This window comes from Lissotriton helveticus, chromosome 5_1 (assembly GCF_964261635.1).
Source record: "Lissotriton helveticus chromosome 5_1, aLisHel1.1, whole genome shotgun sequence".
Classification (NCBI taxonomy): domain Eukaryota; kingdom Metazoa; phylum Chordata; class Amphibia; order Caudata; family Salamandridae; genus Lissotriton; species Lissotriton helveticus.
Genome location: NC_136065.1, coordinates 1,805,048,287 through 1,805,068,886, shown reverse-complemented (window position 1 = coordinate 1,805,068,886; position 20,600 = coordinate 1,805,048,287). Strand labels below are relative to the sequence as shown.

The window sequence follows — 20,600 nt, the reverse complement described above, 5'->3', positions numbered from 1 at the left end:
GGCTTTGTTGCCCATACATAGCAACACTAGCTACCTGCAATGTGCTCAAACAAAAAAAGGAGATACAACTTACCCTGCCTAGCGATAACATCAGCATCGATGATTGCACATCCCAGCTCTCTCAATACATTAACTACTGTGCTCTTTCCAGAAGCAATCCCACCAGACAGGCCGACCAGGAACATTCTGCAATAAAATAAGGTAATTCTGAAAACTATCATTCTCATTAAGGTACATAAAGGTAAGCAGTCTCAATCATTTAAGGTACTATGAAAGGCTGTACAACAAACAGAAAACAAACAAATACATTAGGAAAGACAAAACAATCCTGCACATTCCTAGCATATTTATTTTCCTGCTGATGTAGCTAAGCTAAGAATACAATTATGTATTAGTACAAATAAACCCCCTCTGAATAAATGAGTTCTATACTAGAACACATGCTGGATCAAACTGATTTTCCAACTTCATTTACATTCAATCATTTTATTTTTAAAACGCAGTGATTAGTATATACAATTTTCGCTTTATGCATTGTTCGAATTGTTGTTAATACACTTGCAACTTAACACACAAACATTTGCCAGGCAATTTGCAACCTTGTTTAGGGACTTACATAAGCAATGTTGTTCTGATGTATTTAACATGAGTCTGAAGTGCTAGTACTAGAAGGGTAGCGGATTAGTGGCACTTAAAAGTATGATACTCTTGCTTACAGGGGCTTTATGGAGAATCAGAAAGTTCACAATTTACATACAAGTGTTGGTTGACTACATGATGTATCAAAGTTGTTGATCTCTAACATTTCAAAAGGTTTATTTCCAACATTTTATTAAACTTTCACTCATACAGCACCAATTTGATGTCAACTGGCATACTATTTTGCTATCAGTATGGATCAGAATAATTCATCAATGACAACATAACTGCCACACCTTACATAAAGCGGAAAAACACATCCCAGATTAGTAAATGCAGTCTTCAGACAAATCAATAGCAACAATGAGGTATAATGGTACTGTCAGTTCACTGTTTATTTCACTATGGTCTCAAGTAGTTTTTACAACTTAGTATGTTGTCAACGCCCAAAATGTCCTAGGGTAGTGCAAAGCTGGCACATATATCTTTGCAGATGGTTAATTAGAGGTTTCCAAGTAATGAAGAATTTCCGTCTCATTTAGTAAATCAAGTGTCAACATTTCCTGGTCTATGATAGAGCTCAGCCTCCTTTACCAAACACGAATGGAAGGAAGAGACAGACCCTTCCACTTCACTGAAACCTAATTTTCATTGCTAGCAACATATTAGTTTTTAGGATCCAGTCATACCTAGACATTCCATTAATTCTCACAGGATGCAGACGCATAATAATCATCCCGGGATTTTCAGGTAACAGATAGCTCATTTCACCAAGCATTTCTGTCATTTAAGTCCATTACACAGCGTCGGACAATCAAACATGCTAGTCCTCCCCCATTTTACCACATTACCTCTAGAATTTCTATCCATGTCCTAGAACATCTTACCAAGCCTGGGCAGAGTTCTATGCCAATTTAACATTATTTAAAACAATGGTATTGTATTCTGTACACTTTGAACATTCCTCATTATGTCTTGCCATTGATCAGGAGTTATGACTTTCTCCAGTGCTTTCCCTCATGTTTTCATGTATCCCCCATTGTGTGGGGTGTCGTCCATTGGGCAGTACTGTGTATATATTAGAGATAACAGGTTGAAAGCTTGCCTTATACAACCTATTTAAAGTTGGGTGTATAAAGATGCCCAGGTATTATATTTTCCCATTAGCCCACCCTAAAGGGAATATTTTTTCCAGTCTTCCACAAGTTCCTTACTAAATTCTCATTTCCAACATTTCAGATTTTAAGATTCACCTTGAACTCCAATATTGTCTCATTCTGACTTAGGATTTTCAGAGTCTTTGCTATAGACTTCTCCAGATTACAGTGTCAGTAAAATATCAACCATTAAATAATTGATTTTGTGTATTGTGTCTACCCACTCTGTCTTCCTAATTGCCAGTGCTGGCGGTTCCATTGATAAGGCAAAGAGCAGTGGAGACAGTGGATATCCACTTAATCTCCATTCACAACAATTCTAGAGACTGGGTCAAATATATTTCCTTATCATGGGGCCTATTGCCACCCTCTCTAGGATTCTTGCCCAAAAAGTCTATTGACCCGGTCAAATGTGTTTTTGGGATCTAGCGCCATTATCATCATTGAAATGTTACATTTATTTCACTTCTCTATCAGGTGGAACATTTGTCGCACATTGTCAAAGGTTTGTCTATTCACTATAAAGCTCAGTTAGCCAGGCTCAACTTAGAAAAGCATTGCTGCTTCAGTTTATTCACAAAGATCTTCGTATAGATCTTAAGGCCCAAATTTAGCAATGCAATCAGGTTGCAGAATGTACAGCACTCTCAGGGTTTTATTTTATGTTTCTGTTGTATTAAGGATGCGTTAACCTGTGGAATTATGCCCAGAGGCTAAAAGGTGCCTTCTGAACATCTGGGAGCTCACATACCTATCATCAAAGGGTAAACTATGGGTAATGTTAGGACTGGCAATAGCTAAAAGAAACATAGCGAGATTATGGGGGGCAGTCACACCTCCGACACTCAGTTCCTGGAAAAAGGATATGGATTGGTGTATGATCCAAGAGAAGACAGTGTATGTGGCCCGGGGCTGCCCCCAAAGGTGGGTGGCGGTATGGTCCAATTGGAATGATTATCGTGGTAACATATGTGAACCCCGTCGAATTACCCCCATTGACAAGCTAATTACATTGTAATCTACAGCTGAAAAAATGTAATCCAGAGACATACTGTATTAGGTAAGATTTGAGAAACCTGTGTTTTCCAACAAACAATCATGTAACAGATGTATTCCCTGTATGTGATGACCACCTCATTTCGATTCTTTTTGCAATAAAGAGATTTTTTTTAAAAGGATGCGTTAACCTAATAGAGAGAAAGAGCGTTCCAGATCCTCTAAAAGAGTTAAAAAGCTTCACCAAATTTGGTGTAATAAAAGAAAAGAATCTTCTCTAAAAGTGGACAGTAAGCTCATTGGGAGTTGGGGCTTTTATTACGGCCCATATTTTGACAATTTTGCTTACTTCTTACTGTGTGATGTCTCCAAACTCTCCCAAAAGGTTATTGTATCAGTAGCTTCGATTTTCCTTTGGTAAAATTACTGGAAGAAATTACTGAACTTTATGGAAAGGCACGGAGGCCAATATTATGCATCTCTCTTTAATTGCCAACCCACAGCAGCAACTACATTACAATGCAAACAACTTAGATTAGGAACCTCTGATTGTTCTGATAGCTAATTAGTTCCCTGTGTGTCAGTCATCTTCTTTCTTAGTTGCTGCTCACAGGTAAAGATAAGTCTGCTTTTTCTAAGGCTCATTTGGGGTTTCGGATGAAGCTGTGTGCTAGCATTAGATCTGCATGGGGCTAGCTTGCCCAAGAGACTCGATTATAGATTCCTCAGCTGTCTAAAGGCATGTCTGATTTATATCAGAGGCTTACCGCCGGCTCCCGCAGGCCTATACTTTGTCAGGGGAACCATTTTCAGGCAGAGCCAGCGCACGAGCGAAGGCTCTGGTGCACCCGAGTTAGTGGCTGTATTCGGACCCGAGGACATCGGAGCCCTCAGAGACAGGGAGGTCCTTGAGCAGCTGGGCAGCCCTTGAGCAGTGTTAGCGTTTTGTGCACGCAAGCTCTCCTGATTAGGTGTTCGGGACCGAGGACTCACGTACCCACACTTTAGGAAAAGCATTTGCTCCAGTGACAGTTGGTGCACGCGAGGGCCGCCGATATCGTGATCGCCAACTGGCTCTTGTGCACAACCAACAAAAGCACAAGATTCCTCATTTCCCAGCAGGAAAACATATTTGGTGTATACAGCGAATAGATTTCGCCTAGGTAGTCATTTAATAAAACAAATAAAACACCCTTTTCGGCACCTCTGCCCTCGCACCTATTATCTCTGGACCATTTCAGGTTTCTGAACCTCTGGGGCCACCGTTCTAGCGGTACAAAAGGGGGTGGTGATGGACGGAGCATCTGAACCAATCAAACACTCACACCCAGTCAAAAGATCTGGGTTTGACCCATCACCGTTCTTTAGCCCACTCTGCCACCCCAGTTCAGACATGGCTATATGCAAATCAGTCTGACCCTGTGCTTCATGGGAACAGTCCAGCCCGAACTGCCAAGCCATGCCTTCCCTGGACCGGAAACAAGCTTCCGAGGACCGGTTTCTGGCATTACAGCCGTCTTCAACCCGGCTTGCTTGAATCCAGTGGCAAAGTGAGCAAGGGACTCACGTCTGAGCATACCCTGCCACACTTATGGCGGCCAAAAGCGGTACAAAAGGGGGTGGTAATAGACGGAGCATCTGAACCAATCAAACACTCACACCCAGTCAAAAGATCTGGGTTTGACCCATCACCGTTCTTTAGCCCACTCTGCCACCCCAGTTCAGACATGGCTATATGCAAATCAGTCTGACCCTGTGCCTCATGGGAACAGTCCAGCCCGAACTGCCAAGCCATGCCTTCCCTGGACCGTAAACAAGCTTCCGAGGACCGGTTTCTGGCATTACAGCCGTCTTCAGCCAGGCTTGCTTGAATCCAGTGGCAAAGTGAGCAAGGGACTCACGTCTGAGCATACCCTGCCACACTTATGGCGGCCAAAAGCGGTACAAAAGGGGGTGGTGATGAACGGAGCATCTGAACCAATCAAACACTCACACCCAGTCAAAAGATCTGGGTTTAACCCATCACCGTTCTTTAGCCCACTCTGCCACCCCAGTTCAGACATGGCTATATGCAAATCAGTCTGACCCTGTGCCTCATGGGAACAGTCCAGCCCGAACTGCCAAGCCATGCCTTCCCTGGACCGGAAACAAGCTTCCGAGGACCGGTTTCTGGCATTAGAGCCGTCTTCAGCCCGGCTTGCTTGAATCCAGGGGCAAAGTGAGCAAGGGACTCACGTCTGAGCATACCCTGGCACACTTATGGCGGCCAAAAGCGGTACAAAAGGGGGTGGTGATGGACGGAGCATCTGAACCAATCAAACACTCACACCCAGTCAAAAGATCTGGGTTTGACCCATCACCGTTCTTTAGCCCACTCTGCCACCCCAGTTCAGACATGGCTATATGCAAATCAGTCTGACCCTGTGCCTCATGGGAACAGTCCAGCCCGAACTGCCAAGCCATGCCTTCCCTGGACCGGAAACAAGCTTCCGAGGACCGGTTTCTGGCATTACAGCCGTCTTCAGCCCGGCTTGCTTGAATCCAGTGGCAAAGTGAGCAAGGGACTCCCGTCTGAGCATACCCTGCCACACTTATGGCGGCCAAAAGCGGTACAAAAGGGGGTGGTGATGGACGGAGCATCTGAACCAATCAAATACTCACACCCAGTCAAAAGATCTGGGTTTGACCCATCACCGTTCTTTAGCCCACTTTGCCACCCCAGTTCAGACATGGCTATATGCAAATCAGTCTGACCCTGTGCCTCATGGGAACAGTCCAGTCCGAACTGCCAAGCCATGCCTTCCCTGGACCGGAAACAAGCTTCCGAGGACCGGTTTCTGGCATTACAGCCGTCTTTAGCCCGGCTTGCTTGAATCCAGTGGCAAAGTGAGCAAGGGACTCCCGTCTGAGCATACCCTGCCACACTTATGGCGGCCAAAAGCGGTACAAAAGGGGGTGGTGATGGACGGAGCATCTGAACCAATCAAATACTCACACCCAGTCAAAAGATCTGGGTTTGACCCATCACCGTTCTTTAGCCCACTTTGCCACCCCAGTTCAGACATGGCTATATGCAAATCAGTCTGACCCTGTGCCTCATGGGAACAGTCCAGTCCGAACTGCCAAGCCATGCCTTCCCTGGACCGGAAACAAGCTTCCGAGGACCGGTTTCTGGCATTACAGCCGTCTTCAGCCCGGCTTGCTTGAATCCAGTGGCAAAGTGAGCAAGGGACTCACGTCTGAGCATACCCTGCCACACTTATGGCGGCCAAAAGCGGTACAAAAGGGGGTGGTGATGGACGGAGCATCTGAACCAATCAAACACTCACACCCAGTCAAAAGATCTGGGTTTAACCCATCACCGTTCTTTAGCCCACTCTGCCACCCCAGTTCAGACATGGCTATATGCAAATCAGTCTGACCCTGTGCCTCATGGGAACAGTCCAGCCCGAACTGCCAAGCCATGCCTTCCCTGGACCGGAAACAAGCTTCCGAGGACCGGTTTCTGGCATTAGAGCCGTCTTCAGCCCGGCTTGCTTGAATCCAGTGGCAAAGTGAGCAAGGGACTCATGCCTGAGCATACCCTGCAACACTTATGGCGGCCAAAAGCGGTACAAAAGGGGGTGGTGATGGACGGAGCATCTGAACCAATCAAACACTCACACCCAGTCAAAAGATCTGGGTTTGGCCCATCACCGTTCTTTAGCCCACTCTGCCACCCCAGTTCAGACATGGCTATATGCAAATCAGTCTGACCCTGTGCCTCATGGGAACAGTCCAGCCCGAACTGCCAAGCCATGCCTTCCCAGGACCGGAAACATGCTTCCGAGGACCGGTTTCTGGCATTACAGCCGTCTTCAGCCCGGCTTGCTTGAATCCAGTGGCAAAGTGAGCAAGGGACTCACGCCTGAGCATACCCTGCCACACTTATGTCGGCCAAAAGCGGTACAAAAGGGGGTGGTGATGGACGGAGCATCTGAACGAATCAAACACCCACACCCAGTCAAAAGATCTGGGTTTGACCCATCACCGTTCTTTAGCCCACTCTGCCACCCAAGTTCAGACATGGCTATATGCAAATCAGTCTGACCCTGTGCCTCATGGGAACAGTCCAGCCCGAACTGCCAAGCCATGCCTTCCCTGGACCGGAAACAAGCTTCCGAGGACCGGTTTCTGGCATTACAGCCGTCTTCAGCCCGGCTTGCTTGAGCCATGTCTGAAATGGGGTGGCTGAGTGGGCTAAAGAATGGTGATGGATTAAACCCAGATCAATTGACTGGGGGTGAGTGTTTGATTTGCTCAAACGCTCCGTCCATCATCCCCTTTTGTATCGCTTTGTTCGCCCTAAGTGTGGCAGGGTATGCTCAGACGTGAGTCCCTTGCTCACTTGGCCACTGGATTCAAGATAGCCTAGCTGATGAGGATTATGAATCCGAAACCGGTCCCAGGATGCTTGTTTCCGGTCCATGGAAGACATGGCTTGGCAGTTCGGGCTGGACTGTTCCCATGAGGCACAGTGTCAGACTGATTTGCATATAGCCATGTCTGAACTGGGGTGGCAGAGTGGGCTAAAGAAGGGTGATGGGTCAAACCCAGATCTTTTGACTGGGTGTGAGTGTTTGATTGGTTCAGATGCTCCGTCCATCACCACCCCCTTTTGTACCGCTTTTGGCCGCCATAAGTGTGGCAGGGTATGCTCAGACGTGAGTCCCTTGCTCACTTGGCCACTGGATTCAAGATAGCCTGGCTGATGAGGATTATGAATCCGAAACCGGTCCCAGGATGCTTGTTTCCGGTCCATGGAAGACATGGCTTGGCAGTTCGGGCTGGACTGTTCCCATGAGGCACAGGGTCAGACTGATTTGCATATAGCCATGTCTGAAATGGGGTGGCTGAGTGGGCTAAAGAATGGTGATGGATTAAACCCAGATCAATTGACTGGGGGTGAGTGTTTGATTTGCTCAAACGCTCCGTCCATCATCCCCTTTTGTATCGCGTTGTGCCACCGTTCTAGCGTCAGGTGACGCAGCAGCCATCTTGGATTGGGCCTTCATAAGGAGTTAGTATTTGGACTTAGACAGCCATCTTTTGGGCTGTCAAAAGAGGCTGTGAACCGTTTTTTTCCCTGTCAGTTACACTTGAGGTCACAAGTGCAACCCAGCTTCAGTGTTACTCGGCTTACTTCTGTGAGGACATTATTTTTGTGGCAATTTGGTAGTTTTGACAGGGAAAGGAAGTTTTTTTTTTATTGTGTGGTAGTTTAGCTTAAGGGATATAGAGAAGGATAGAGCTGTTGATGGTAACGTGGAGGGAATGCGCGCACGTGCATTTCCGAGAAATGCGCATGCATGCGCAGTTTTCTCAAGGATTAACCAGACGGCGAGTGAGAGGAGGGTAGCCCGGGGGGATGACGCAGTACAGATAAGTGGTTTTTAATTTACTTTTAATTAATGTAGAATTACTTGTTAATAGGGGGGGATGGAGGCGGTTGGCAGAGCGGTGTTCCAAAGAGTTTGTTCGCAACTCCGTGGACCTCCGTGTAGCCCCGCTACACCCACTGTGCCCAGGGTAATTTGTCTACACAGGGAAAACTGCCCGCCCATTTTTTAGAGAGATGGAAAAAGATAACTTCCGACCCTTGGGTGTTACAAACTGTAAGTGGTTATCAGATAGATTTTGCGGCAACGCCAATTCAGTTAAGACGACCAACATCCTTGAGGTTTACAAAGAAGGATGAAAAAATGTATGACCTGGGGGTTTAGGATTTAGCAGAGAAGAAAGTAATAGAAAAGTCAGAAGATTCCTCTGCAGGGTTTGTGAGCAATCAGTTTCTTGTCGAGAAAAAAAGACAAGGGCATGAGACCAGTAACAATTCTCAAGGAATTAAACGAGTGGGTGGAATACAATCATTTCAAGATGAAAGAAATTCACATGTTGAGGGACCTCCTAAGGAAAGGGGCCTGGTAACCCGCCTAAATCTGAAAGATGCTTACCTGACGGTACCTGTTTGTTTAAGTCAGAGAGATCTCTTAACATTTCAACGGAAAGGGACCATGTGGAGATTCAAAAGCCTTCCCTTTGGTCTAACTTCGGCTCCCTGGTGCTTTAAAAGGTAATGATGCTAAAAGTTGTGTGGTTGCGTACAAGAGGGGTGAGGCTGATAGTCTATTTAGAAGACATTTTAATTATGTCTCAAAGCAAGGAGTTGGCTCACGATCATACGACATTGGCAGTTAGAGTGATAGCGGACATGGGCTTTGAGGTGAACAGGAAGAAGTCTTGCTTAGAGCCAAGACAGAGGACTGTGTTTTTGTTTTTTCAGATTTGGACCTTGGATTGTGTATTGAGGTTGCCCATGGAGAAAAGTGAGGCAAATAAGCAGAGAGGTTCGGAGACAAATAGCGAGAATTCTAGGCTTCCTTTCTGCCTATTGATTGCTGGGAATCTGTGGGGGAATTGTTTTAACCTCTTTTCAATCGACGCTTCATTTGCACAACGCACTTTGAGCCGCCATAGCTCTGGTCAGCATTCTAGTCGCTGAACCTACCCGGGCTACTTAAAAGCCCGATGGCATGACCGCGCCGCTGGAGCGCTAAAGGCGCACCAAAGGTAAGCCTGTCTGAGCCCGTCCCCTGTCCACGCCCGGATGGGGCCAGGGACCAGGGGCCAGAACCCTGCCCGTCCCCTATTAGACAAGTATTGTTACAGCGCGGAGCAGCTCAGACAGCTGAACTCACCCCCAGGACCAAACTGCCTACACTCCATCGTTCCCAGTAGTCTAGATACCAACTGCACGCACTGTTCAGTTAGATCCTGGTTCCCCTCCCCCATTGCCCACGCCGCAGCATTGCCTGACAAAGTCTTCAAAATATTCTTATTAAACTGCAGATCTTTGCCTAAACAGCCCGCCAAATTGTCCATCCTGCTTATGGATGAAGGCTCTGATGTTCTATTTCTCACTGCAACTTGGCTCAACGCAGGCTCAGACCCCGGTATTGTTCAGGCACTCCCACCTGATTACATTTGACATAGCTGATTATGAAGCCAGGGTATTGGAACTCCTGTCTGTGAAAGAACATTACCAGAGGAACTCAAATGCCACCCTATTGGGCCTAGAAAAAGAAGTTGGAGAACTCGTGGAAGTAGCAAAGAACACTGATTGGATCTAGGAAGAAGAAAAATATCTATTCATAATAAACAGGGACCCCACTGACCCAAATCATTTATGGATTACCTAAAATTCATAAAAATATTCATAGTCCACCGGAAACCAATGATATCTTGCTCTGGCTCACTACTTGCGCTGTTAAGTAAATATGCTGATTACTTATTAATACTTCTAGCTGGGCAAGCAACTATCAGTTATAGTGGTTGTTAGTATGTTCTGAGTGTGTGAAAGTGGGACCTCATATATATTTATGCAAGTTGAAATGAGATTATGCTATATGTAATTTCTGTGAATTTTGATAAAATATTATAAATAATACAAAATACATATATTTTCTCTTATCCCTCTCTCCTATCTGATTTGGGGGAATTGTTCTGTTTGTACAGCGATGTCTTAATGTATTAGTAACTTTGTCAGCACCTCAATATCATTTTTCAGGCATCTTGGGTCTCTTTTGACTATTATTTTGGGTCTCTCCCCTGTCCAACCTGCCTGCTATCCGCCTTCAGGGGCACCTTTCTGTAGTAGCAGTGAACTCTATACTAAGTCTACAGATAAAAATATATTATTGCACTACTCAAGTTTCCATCCCAAATCCCAGTGGGGTAATATCCTGTTTGGACAATTTCACCGGCTCCGAAAGAATTGTTCATTGATTGAAGAATTTTATAAGCATTCAATCAACCTTAAACAGAAACTAAGAGTGAGGGGTTACCCTGAAAAGCTCATCAGTCACTACTTCAAAAGAGCCCGCTTTTATGATCGTAAAAGCCTGTTTCATAGACTCGCAAGGAGGAAAGATATGGAAAGGATTGTCTTTGTGAGTCATTTTTCTCACCTGAGCATCGCATAAAAAACGTTGTCCATACACACTGGAACATCCTCACCGACAATGAGGAGGTGATATTGAACAAACTCCAGTGAATTCCTTAGTGCAGACATACAGGTTAGAACGACTACAATCCCAAATGATGATGGGGATGAGCAAAGCCATAGGGAATTACAAATACGACAATTGCAGCATTTTTGATCAATGTATGGGGACTATTTAACATCAGGGGATTAGAGTTGCAACAAAAATCGCTGAACAACTGGCGAAGCAGCAATGTAGTTTATCTCCTGCAATGCTACTGTGGTCTAGGATATGTAGGGGAAACTGCCAACAAGATGAGGCTGCGGGCATGTGAACAAATCTGCTGTTGGAACGCAGAAAATGAACGCATCCCTGGTTTTCTGGAAAAAGGGCGTGCATGTACAGACATCAGGTGGTTTATGCTTGAAATAGTCATGAATAATAGGAGAGAAGGGAACCTAGACAAGAAGAGAAAGATCAGGAAACAATGGTTTATTTCAAAATTCAACAGTAGAAGCTCAGGTTTAAGTAACAGCCGGGATTGGGATAGCTGTATTTCCTGAAGGGATTCCGTCTAACCTTACCAATAAATATCGATCTGGAACCTTATATTTAAATTCGAGCAGTACGAATATAGGCATCCTACATTTCTTGTAATGATTATAGAATTAGTTTGACATTTGACATCTATTTTGAGTAAATACATCTATTTTTAGTATACACGTCCTTGCCCTTTCAGTAAGGATTAGAATAATAATCTGGCCCATCCCGAATTCATTCTAAGATGGCGTCCTATTTGTGGTAAAACATTTAGGCAACTAGCGTATATGTGCTATCGGGCTCTAGCGTATATGTGCTATCGGGCTGAGTACAGACGTGATAGGCATGCAACTAAAACGCTGCATTTATGGGGTAATTCCATGCAATGACCCTTAGACTCAGTTTGACATTTGTCTATCTGTCTGGGCAAACATACCTCATCCTCCCAGTAAGGATTGGAATGATAATCTGGCTCACAATACCTCAGTCTAAAATGGCACCCGTTCTGTGGCGGGTAACCCAGGGGACTCAGGTAGAGGCTTGTGACTGGGTAGAGCACACATGTAGCACGGCAAGAACAAAGTATTTATGGGTGGGATTTTAAACAAGGAGGCGTTCACAAGCAAAAACACAGTATGATGTATGCACTTAGATTATGAAATTTTAAGAGGCACAGTTAAATTACAGCCGAACTAGATCCACTTAGCTTTGCTTAAATACTGCCTATAAATGCAGGGCTGGGAGCATCGATTTTATCACAGTGTGGGTGTTAATCGTATGGACCTTCGAGACCTCCACTAGGCGTGCCCACATGTTTACATTGCGAGTAAGGCAACAAGCGGGAGTCGCATCAGCTTTTTAATTCAGGAACACAAGCACAATTAGAACTCAGCTGTGATTAATATAGGCTTGTAGATTTAAGGGCTAAATATGAACACCACGGATATCATATCCATTAGCAGAAAACGGGCCCAGTCACTGTTTAGATATACACATGCTTACGTATCTCACCCATTATTAAGATAAGGAGGGGTCCAGTATACAGAGGATCAATGAGTGGTGCGGTGGTCAACAACATCAAATGTGCAGCACTTTGGCAAACTAAAATATAGAGTGAGGTCTGAACCCCCTTCTGTATTAAAAAATGCGATCTTCACTTATAGTTTAAAGATGATTTTAAAACTAAGGCAGGAGCTAAACCTTCAGGATCACCCTGCGACAGATTTAAGAAGTCTGTACCCTTGGGCTTATTCTTTACTTCGAGGACATTGCTTTTGAGCACTGAAGTTCCCAGCTCCTTTCACAGTAGGAACTTTTTTTTATATAATGTAATGTTATCTGTGAGGAAGTAATAGTTAACGTGAGAGGGGTGTGGGATAATATGTATTCTCTTTTACCATAGCATAACTTTACATGACGAAGGCGAACCCCCAACTGTTGTAAGTTCATGGAGGACCCTTGGTGAAGGGCTGAGGCTCATTTGAAGTTTTATTATCTCGCAAGGTGAGCTTTTATTATTAAAAATTAGGCAATACAAAGTTCAATATGTAGCATATATGAAAGTGGCAAAGGTTTAATAGAAGATATTGCTTCCTTTTCTCTTATTGTATATTTCTGGATCAAATTATGTTTCCTCTTTAACACTGAAGATTTCTAAGAGTTTCTGTATACCCATATTGGGGTCCGTGTTGAAGTCTCTTGGCGACCTTGTTTTTAATTGAAAGTAAGTGTGTAAGTGAATGCCATGAAAGGCTTCACAGAAGAAGTTGAGGGATTGAAATAGAGTGGTGGAGTATGATTGGAAGATGTAAGGAATGTTGACCTTGTATCCCACCTTAAGGAATGACGAAAGAGTGGGCTTAAATTGCTGGAATCCAGGTGCCATCACAATATGGCAGACAAGTTCTATTGTTGTTGGGTTGAATGTAATGTTCCATACACATTATAAGTTTGCATTTAGAAAGATTTCTTTTTTTTTACTTTAAATTTTGTATTATCTCTCTTCACGGTTTTGTGTCACATCTTTGTGGGAGAATCGTTATTGTCAGTCCTGATGTAGGTGGGGACCTATAAGTCCAGTCCAACGAAAAGCATCAACATACTTATAACGATGAATCTGTGATGACTGGGGATATGGTAAATGGTGATGTGGACACCACATCAAGTATTTTATCACCAAGATTAAATATATCCGTTTTTGAAATTTAGACAAGTGTGTATGTCTTGTGTTGTTCTAACGGTTTTGTGCTATTGTCATGTTTATATATACATATGCTTGTTTGTCATATTATATTGAGTTGCACTGTGCTGTTAAGAATACTCAAGTGTTTTTTTATCTTATCAAAGAATTGTTTTTTATTTTTATTTCAATTGCTGTTATGATAACTATAATGATGACTCAAAACTTGAATGCATATATATTGTAATGTATTTTAAGAGAGACAGCATTAAATCTTTTATACTCCTTCTATAGCATCGTGGTGCTGGATTTAGCATTTGGAACAATTGAGGGGTGATTGTACAGCAGATAAGTGATATTACGGCTTATGAAAGGGGAAACAAAATTGTATTTGGCGCACATGAGTTCTACAAAGGACTGACTTGAAATTTGGTTTTTCGTCTAGCCATAGCAGTTTTTTAAAATTATGTTATCCAAATCAATATGTTTGGGTGGATCCTCACCCTCTCCCTATCACTGGGAAGATGATGTCCCTATTCAGTTGTTCAAGCTTTTTAATTCATAACTGACAATCACCATGCGGCACTCCATGGAGAGTCTAGACCTTTAACATCCTTCATAACACTAGGAGGGGCATAGAGATACTAGAAGAATGTCATTTTGGCTGATATCTGCTTTCTTCTGTTTTTCAGAAAAGAAGGCTTTTTAATGAGAAATTGAAAGATAGTTTTATTTCACAATGACATTCTCTTATTTCATAGAATAGAGAAAGATCATGATGAAACTGTGCTTAGGGATCTGACTGTATTAGATGATAGACCAGGGTTCTCCAACGAGTAGCTCGGGAGCTACTGGTAGCTTGCCAGTACCTTCAAAGTAGCTCTCAGAGATGAAGCCAAGCTCAGTATCAAATTCAGAGAGTAGCCGCCTATTAAAGAAGGCAGCGCTGCTGATCTCAAGATCCGAAGAGTGGCAACCAGCCAAACCTATGGCAGAACTTGTACTAAACACTCAAACACACAAAGTATCGGCCAATAGGGCCTGCCACTTGACAGTCTGTATCTAATCTCAATATAACTAAGTCACAAGGAGATTGACCATCTTGTATCCCTGCTTTAGCATTCACAACATGTGTGTGACCAGTGGACAATAAAAGAAGTACGACAGTAGTAGCCTGAGCAGTAATGAGTGCTGACTCACCAACGTGTGGCACTGCAGGAGTCAGAGTGAAAATGTGTCAGTTGGGTGTATAACGAGCTCAAGACCTGAGGAGAACAGGGCATGATTCAGACCAGAGAAAATGAAGAGACTCGTCAGCATTTATGTGCGTCCCTAATAAACACTATTGCTTCTTGAAAGCTGCACCTGGTGTCAAGGACCACCAAATATCTATGCTAGCCTCCCTCATAAGGGTGTTATCTCTGACATAACTGTGCCCATTCCTGGCATAATAGTGCCAATGGCAAAATAATGGTCATCCTTGACTATTTGGGGTATTTTTGGTCTAGCTGTGGTATACTGGCAGCCATCATTTACATACTTGGAGAATGACTGGCTTATATTTGCCTATTCCTGGCGTAATAACGGTCATGACTGATATATGGTCTCTGCCTTGACCCTTATGGTTTCAAGCCTTGGCCCAACTGTGGCCCTAGTATAATGGTGGGCATTATTGGCATAATACAGACATCCGTGTTTCTGGTCCAGGGAGGACCTGGCTTGGCAGTTCGGTCTGTACTGTTCCCATGAGGCACACGGTCAAGACTGATTTGCATATGGCTGGATCTAAACTGGGGTGGCAGGGTGAGCAAAAGAACAATGGATTTAACCCAGATCTCTTGACTGGGGGTGAATGTATGATTCATTCAGCATTCTGTCCATCATTTGTTTGCGTAGCACTTATTACGCTAAGTGGGATGGGTATGCCCAGACGTGGGTCCCTTGCTCACTGTGCCACTGGATTAAAGCTAGCCTGGCTGATGAAGGGTGACATACCCAGAAACCAGTCCCAGGATGCTTGTTTCTGGTCCAGGGAGGACCTGGCTCGGCAGTTCGGTCTGGACTGTTGCCATGAGGCACAGGGTCAAGACTCATTTGCATATGGCTGGATCTAAACTGAGGTGGCAGGGTGAGCAAAAGAACAATGGATTTAACCCAGATCTCTTGACTGGGGGTGAATGTATGATTCATTCAGCATTCTGTCCATCATTTGTTTGCGTAGCACTTATTACGCTAAGTGGGATGGGTATGCCCAGACGTGGGTCCCTTGCTCACTGTGCCACTGGATTAAAGCTAGCCTGGCTGATGAAGGGTGACATACCCAGAAACCAGTCCCAGGATGCTTGTTTCTGGTCCAGGGAGGACCTGGCTTGGCAGTTCGGTCTGGACTGTTCCCAAGAGGCACAGGGTCAAGACTAATTTGTGTATGGCTGGGTCTAAACTGGGGTGGCAGGGTGAGCAAAAGAACAATGGATTTAACCCAGATCTCTTGACTGGGGGTGAATGGATGATTCATTCAGCATTCTGTCAATAATTTTTTTGCGTAGCACTTTTTACCCTAAGTGGGATGGGTATGCCCAGATGTGGGTCTCTTGCTCACTGTGCCACTGGATTCAAGCTAGCCTGGCTGATGAAGGGTGACATACCCTGAAACCAGTCCCAGGATGCTTGTTTTTGGTCCAGGGAGGACCTGACTTGGCAGTTCGGTCTGGACTGTTCCCATGAGGCACAGGGTCAAGACTGATTTGAATATGGCTAGGTCTAAACTGGGGTGGCATGGTGAGCAAAAGAACGATGGATTTAACCCAGATCTCTTGACTGGGGGTGAATGTATGATTCATTCAGCATTCCGTCCATTATTTGTTTGCATATCACTTTTCACCCTAAGTGGGATGGGTATGCCCAGACTTAGGTCCCTTGCTCAATGTGCCAATGGATTCAAGCTAGCCTGGCTGATGAAGGGTGACATACCCTGAAACTGGTCCCAGGATGCTTGTTTCTTGTCCTGGGAGGACCTGGCTTGGCAGTTCGGTCTGGACTGTTCCCATGGGGCACAAGGTCAAGACTGATTTGCATATGGCTTGGACTAAACTGGGCTGGGATGGAGAGCAAAAGAACGATGTATTTAACCCAGATCGCTTGACTGGGGGTGAAAGTATAATTTATTCAGCATTCCGTCCATCATTTGTTTGTGTGAGCATCTGTGGCACAAGACTGTAATACCTGGGTATTCAAAGTAGTCTGTCCATATGAGGCATTTGTACATGGGAGTACTTGATGAAAATGAAATGCTGATGTTTTGGGACCGTGCTTTTCCTAAAATCTGAACACAGATATTTTAAAGGCAGTTTTTGTTTTCAAATTGAGTTTGTTTACCCACAGTGGAAAGTGGAATTTGATAGACAGAAGTGCAGTTTCGGAAACTGATGAATAATAATTCAAGCTGAGCTGGGGAGACCTACTGCTGTATTTATATATGTTGTGCCATAGGGCATGTCTAGATTTGAATGTTACTTCATAAGTCAGGTGGAGGCATTTTATATTGATGAATGTTTTCCTGCCATTTCCTATGGTAACCGCACCAGGAATACTTGGGTGGTAACTACTGATAATCCTGCTTAGGGTGTCATAGCGTAGTCACTGTTTTACAGTTATAAAGTTTGCAAGTAGCTCAGGAAGACTTTCCTTGAGCAGTAGTAGCTCTCACTACAGAAAAGGTTGGAGACCTCTGGGATAGACTATCCTAAAGTAAACATCGAAATCTGAAGTATATTCTATAGACTAAATGGGTCACTGTTTTAGCAAGGCTGCTGTTGTTCCCAAGAGAAGTCTGGTAAAAGCAACTGAAAAAGTGACTGAATCAAAAAATAAAGATCAGCTAAAGTGCTTTCTCAAGTTGGTTAAATGTTATCCAAAGTATATTCCATTCTTTGGTGACAAAATAGTGTATAGGAGACCAATGATGAAAAAGAAATGTTTCAGTGAAGTGTGGAATGTGGTAAAGAATGTCATTACAAGACCGGAGGCTACCATTATGCAAATACTTTTATTTGCTGTCCAATATGCAGCCCTTTACAGAATGTTTTTACATCACAATAAACAGAACATTAGTATCACGGCAAATAAGCTGTGCAGGCTCCCATCTTCCTCTTTTGTTCGCTGCTCTGACACAGCTAAGTACACTTTTCTATTAGCGGTTTATCTCCCCTTAATTGGGCCAGCTATTTGATTATATATTTAACTATTAGACCCTTTTAAATATTTGTATTCGTTCTGCCGGTTTATAAGATCTTTATCTATTACTGTTTGCTCGTTAACCCTTTTTCCTAATAGCACTCCCCTGGCCAATTTATGGCAGGGACTATCTTCTCCTACTAATGATTTCCCTAAGCGATCGTTTTTTTTTTAATTTACTCATTCAGGTAAGTTTTTTTCCTTTTGCCTGGTCTGCTCAACGCGAGCAGTAGCGATATTTGTTTACGAAAGCATAGCGGGCAATTAAGTGTAATATTTCCAGGAGCGACAGCTTTTTAATAAAAATAAATAAATAAAATCAAATAAAAGGGAAAAGATTAAAATGAACCAGAGATTGTGGCCTTTTGACTCAGGCGTCTCCTGGCAACTTGCTAGGAAACGCGGGAACGTGCCTCATTCTTGCGCACTCTGGCGCATTACGAAGTGCTCCCGCGGCTCAGCGTCTGGTTTCCCTTCGTTACACTCGTCTCGAGAGCGTGACGGAGCCTTTTGCCGAGCCGGAGCCTCTTTCCCTGCTTTTTCAATAATAACATTTAATGAAAGATTGCCACCTGATTTAGGCGTTTTATTGACCTAATGCCTCATAAAGGCATTTTATCGATTAAGCCTCATTTAGGATTTTTTTATTGAATAATGCCTCAAAGGCATTTTAAGGATACCTTACCTGAACCTGTTTTATATATTTTACTATAGAACCTGATGCAAATGTCCCCCAGCACTCCCCTAAGGAGCTTTTGGGCGACAACATCAAGAGGTTTTTTGGGGAAGAACTTAAATCTTCCATCAGAGAAGCATTTGACGCTGCTCTCTCTAAGAGGAGGGGGTTTCTCCTCCCGAGGAGATCTATTTCTCTCTTTCGGATGGGAAATCCCCCTCCACCTCTGGACCCCAGAAAGGGGTAAGGTACTCCAGAAAAGGAAACATATGTTGGAGGCATTCACTGATGCAAGGAAATTTGGTAGCCCTCGCGCTACAAGAGATGATGGTGCTTCCTACAGCACAATAGACAGACCTCGATTCCTTGGGGCAGAGATAAGGGGTACCCGTAGCGGCATTAGAGAACGCGGTACCCTTTACGGGACAAATGATTCTAATGATGTTTTTAACACTATCAATGCTAAGGCAATTCACCCCTGGTGCTGAACTTCTTTGAATTCCATTGTTCATGACGAGCTGAGCTCGTCATGAGCACACAAGCAGTGTACTGCATGACGAGCTGAGCTCGTCATGAGCATGGAAGGGGTTAATATCCAAACCACAGACTATGAGGACATGGATGAGCTTATTTTTGACCCCAGGATACCTTTGAGGACCTTGATGAGGACTTAGACCATCCCTCCACCTCATCTCTTTCTGTTAAAGACCCCCTCGGAGGAGAAATGTTTAACCCTACCACCATTCGGCATCCTAGCAGCACCGAATGGCAGTCTATGGACCACATAGGTAAATACTTATCCAAGTGGGTCAGAAAACCCCTCGATACGAATATTCGCAACTACTGCGGAATGAGTGCCCTCAACCCTCCTCGGAGGACAAGATCTGCAGCTCCCCCAACCTTGATCCTGAGCTTATCACCTTCCTTTTTAAATCAGGAAGGGACCCTAGGAATGGAATTGAAAAATTTCTCAAGCAAGCACAAGACAAGCTTCTTGACACAATGGGTCCACTATCAAAAATGTTGGATAGGACTAAGGAGGCTAGATCCACAATAGATGTTGAACTCTAACGAGGCTGGTCACAACGCGCAATATGTCTTATTGGCAACGCCTATGCAAATGCAAATCTAATTACGGAACGCAGGAAGGCTGTTCTTCTTAGAATGAACCCCAAGCTCACGGACCTTTCCGCTAAGGAAGATATGTGCAATGCAAAAGGTCTCTTGTTGCCGACAATTTTGTTAAATCCTTGGGGAAGTATGTCTCCACTTTTAACGCCTTCAGTAAAGGCACAGTCTAATATGCAGAGAGTTTTTGGGGGACGACCACTTTATGGAAGGGCTGACAGGAGGGGACAGCCTGTCAGCCAAGCCTCCTTCAGGTCCCAATTTTACCATGATGACAGAGGCTCCCACCCCTATACATGGTTTCGTGCCAACTCAAATTTCTACCCCTAGCGAGGAAGGGGTTCAAGATCCCGCAGTGGCAGATCAAGGTCATCCAACCAAGGCTATCAAGGTAAGCACAAAGCCTTTTTCCCTCTTGAAGGAGGCAGGAAGACTGAAGCATTTCACAAAAATTTGTCTTCATATCACTTAAGACCCATGGATCTTGGAGACTGTTGTGGGGTTAAAAATAGAATTTTGGGAAGAGCCACTCCAAGTAACAATTCCAAAGGAGGTGGCTCTAGACAAAGAAAATTCAAAGTTAATAGAGACAGAGCTTTCCCAAATGTTAGACAAGGGAGCTATTATAAAAGTTCCCCTGTCGGAATTGTCCAAAAGTTTTCTAAGTACTATCTTTCTTGTCAAAAAGAAAGGCAAGGGAAGGCAACCCGTCATAAATTTAAAACACTTATACAAGTTCCTAACATACAGACAGTTCAAGATAGAGGGTATCTATCTTTTGAGGGACATTTTACAAGCCAAGAACTGGCTGGTAAAGTTTGATCTGAAAGATGCCTACTTTACCATGCCCATGCATGAGGAGTGTTGCAAGTACCTTCACTTTACTTGGAAGGGAACTCTCTACCAGTTACAGTGTCTTCCCTTCGGCCTATCATCAGAAACTTGGTGCTTTACCAAGGTTCTTTGACCAGTGGTCAGTTATCTCAAACAGAGAGGGATTTGTCTAATAATTTATCTAGACTATATTCTCA

At 44.0% G+C, this 20,600-nt stretch overlaps 1 protein-coding gene across 1 annotated transcript in view; it reads right to left on the bottom strand.

Moving 5' to 3' along the window:
• Window positions 1–20,600, bottom strand: part of DCAKD (dephospho-CoA kinase domain containing) — a 299,574-nt gene that overhangs the window by 255,535 nt on the left and 23,439 nt on the right. Inside the window, exon 2 of the mRNA XM_078645136.1 lies at window positions 74–186. Coding sequence (XP_078501262.1) covers window positions 74–185 — 112 coding nt within the window. The 5' untranslated portion in view covers window position 186. The remainder of the gene's footprint in view (window positions 1–73; window positions 187–20,600) is intronic.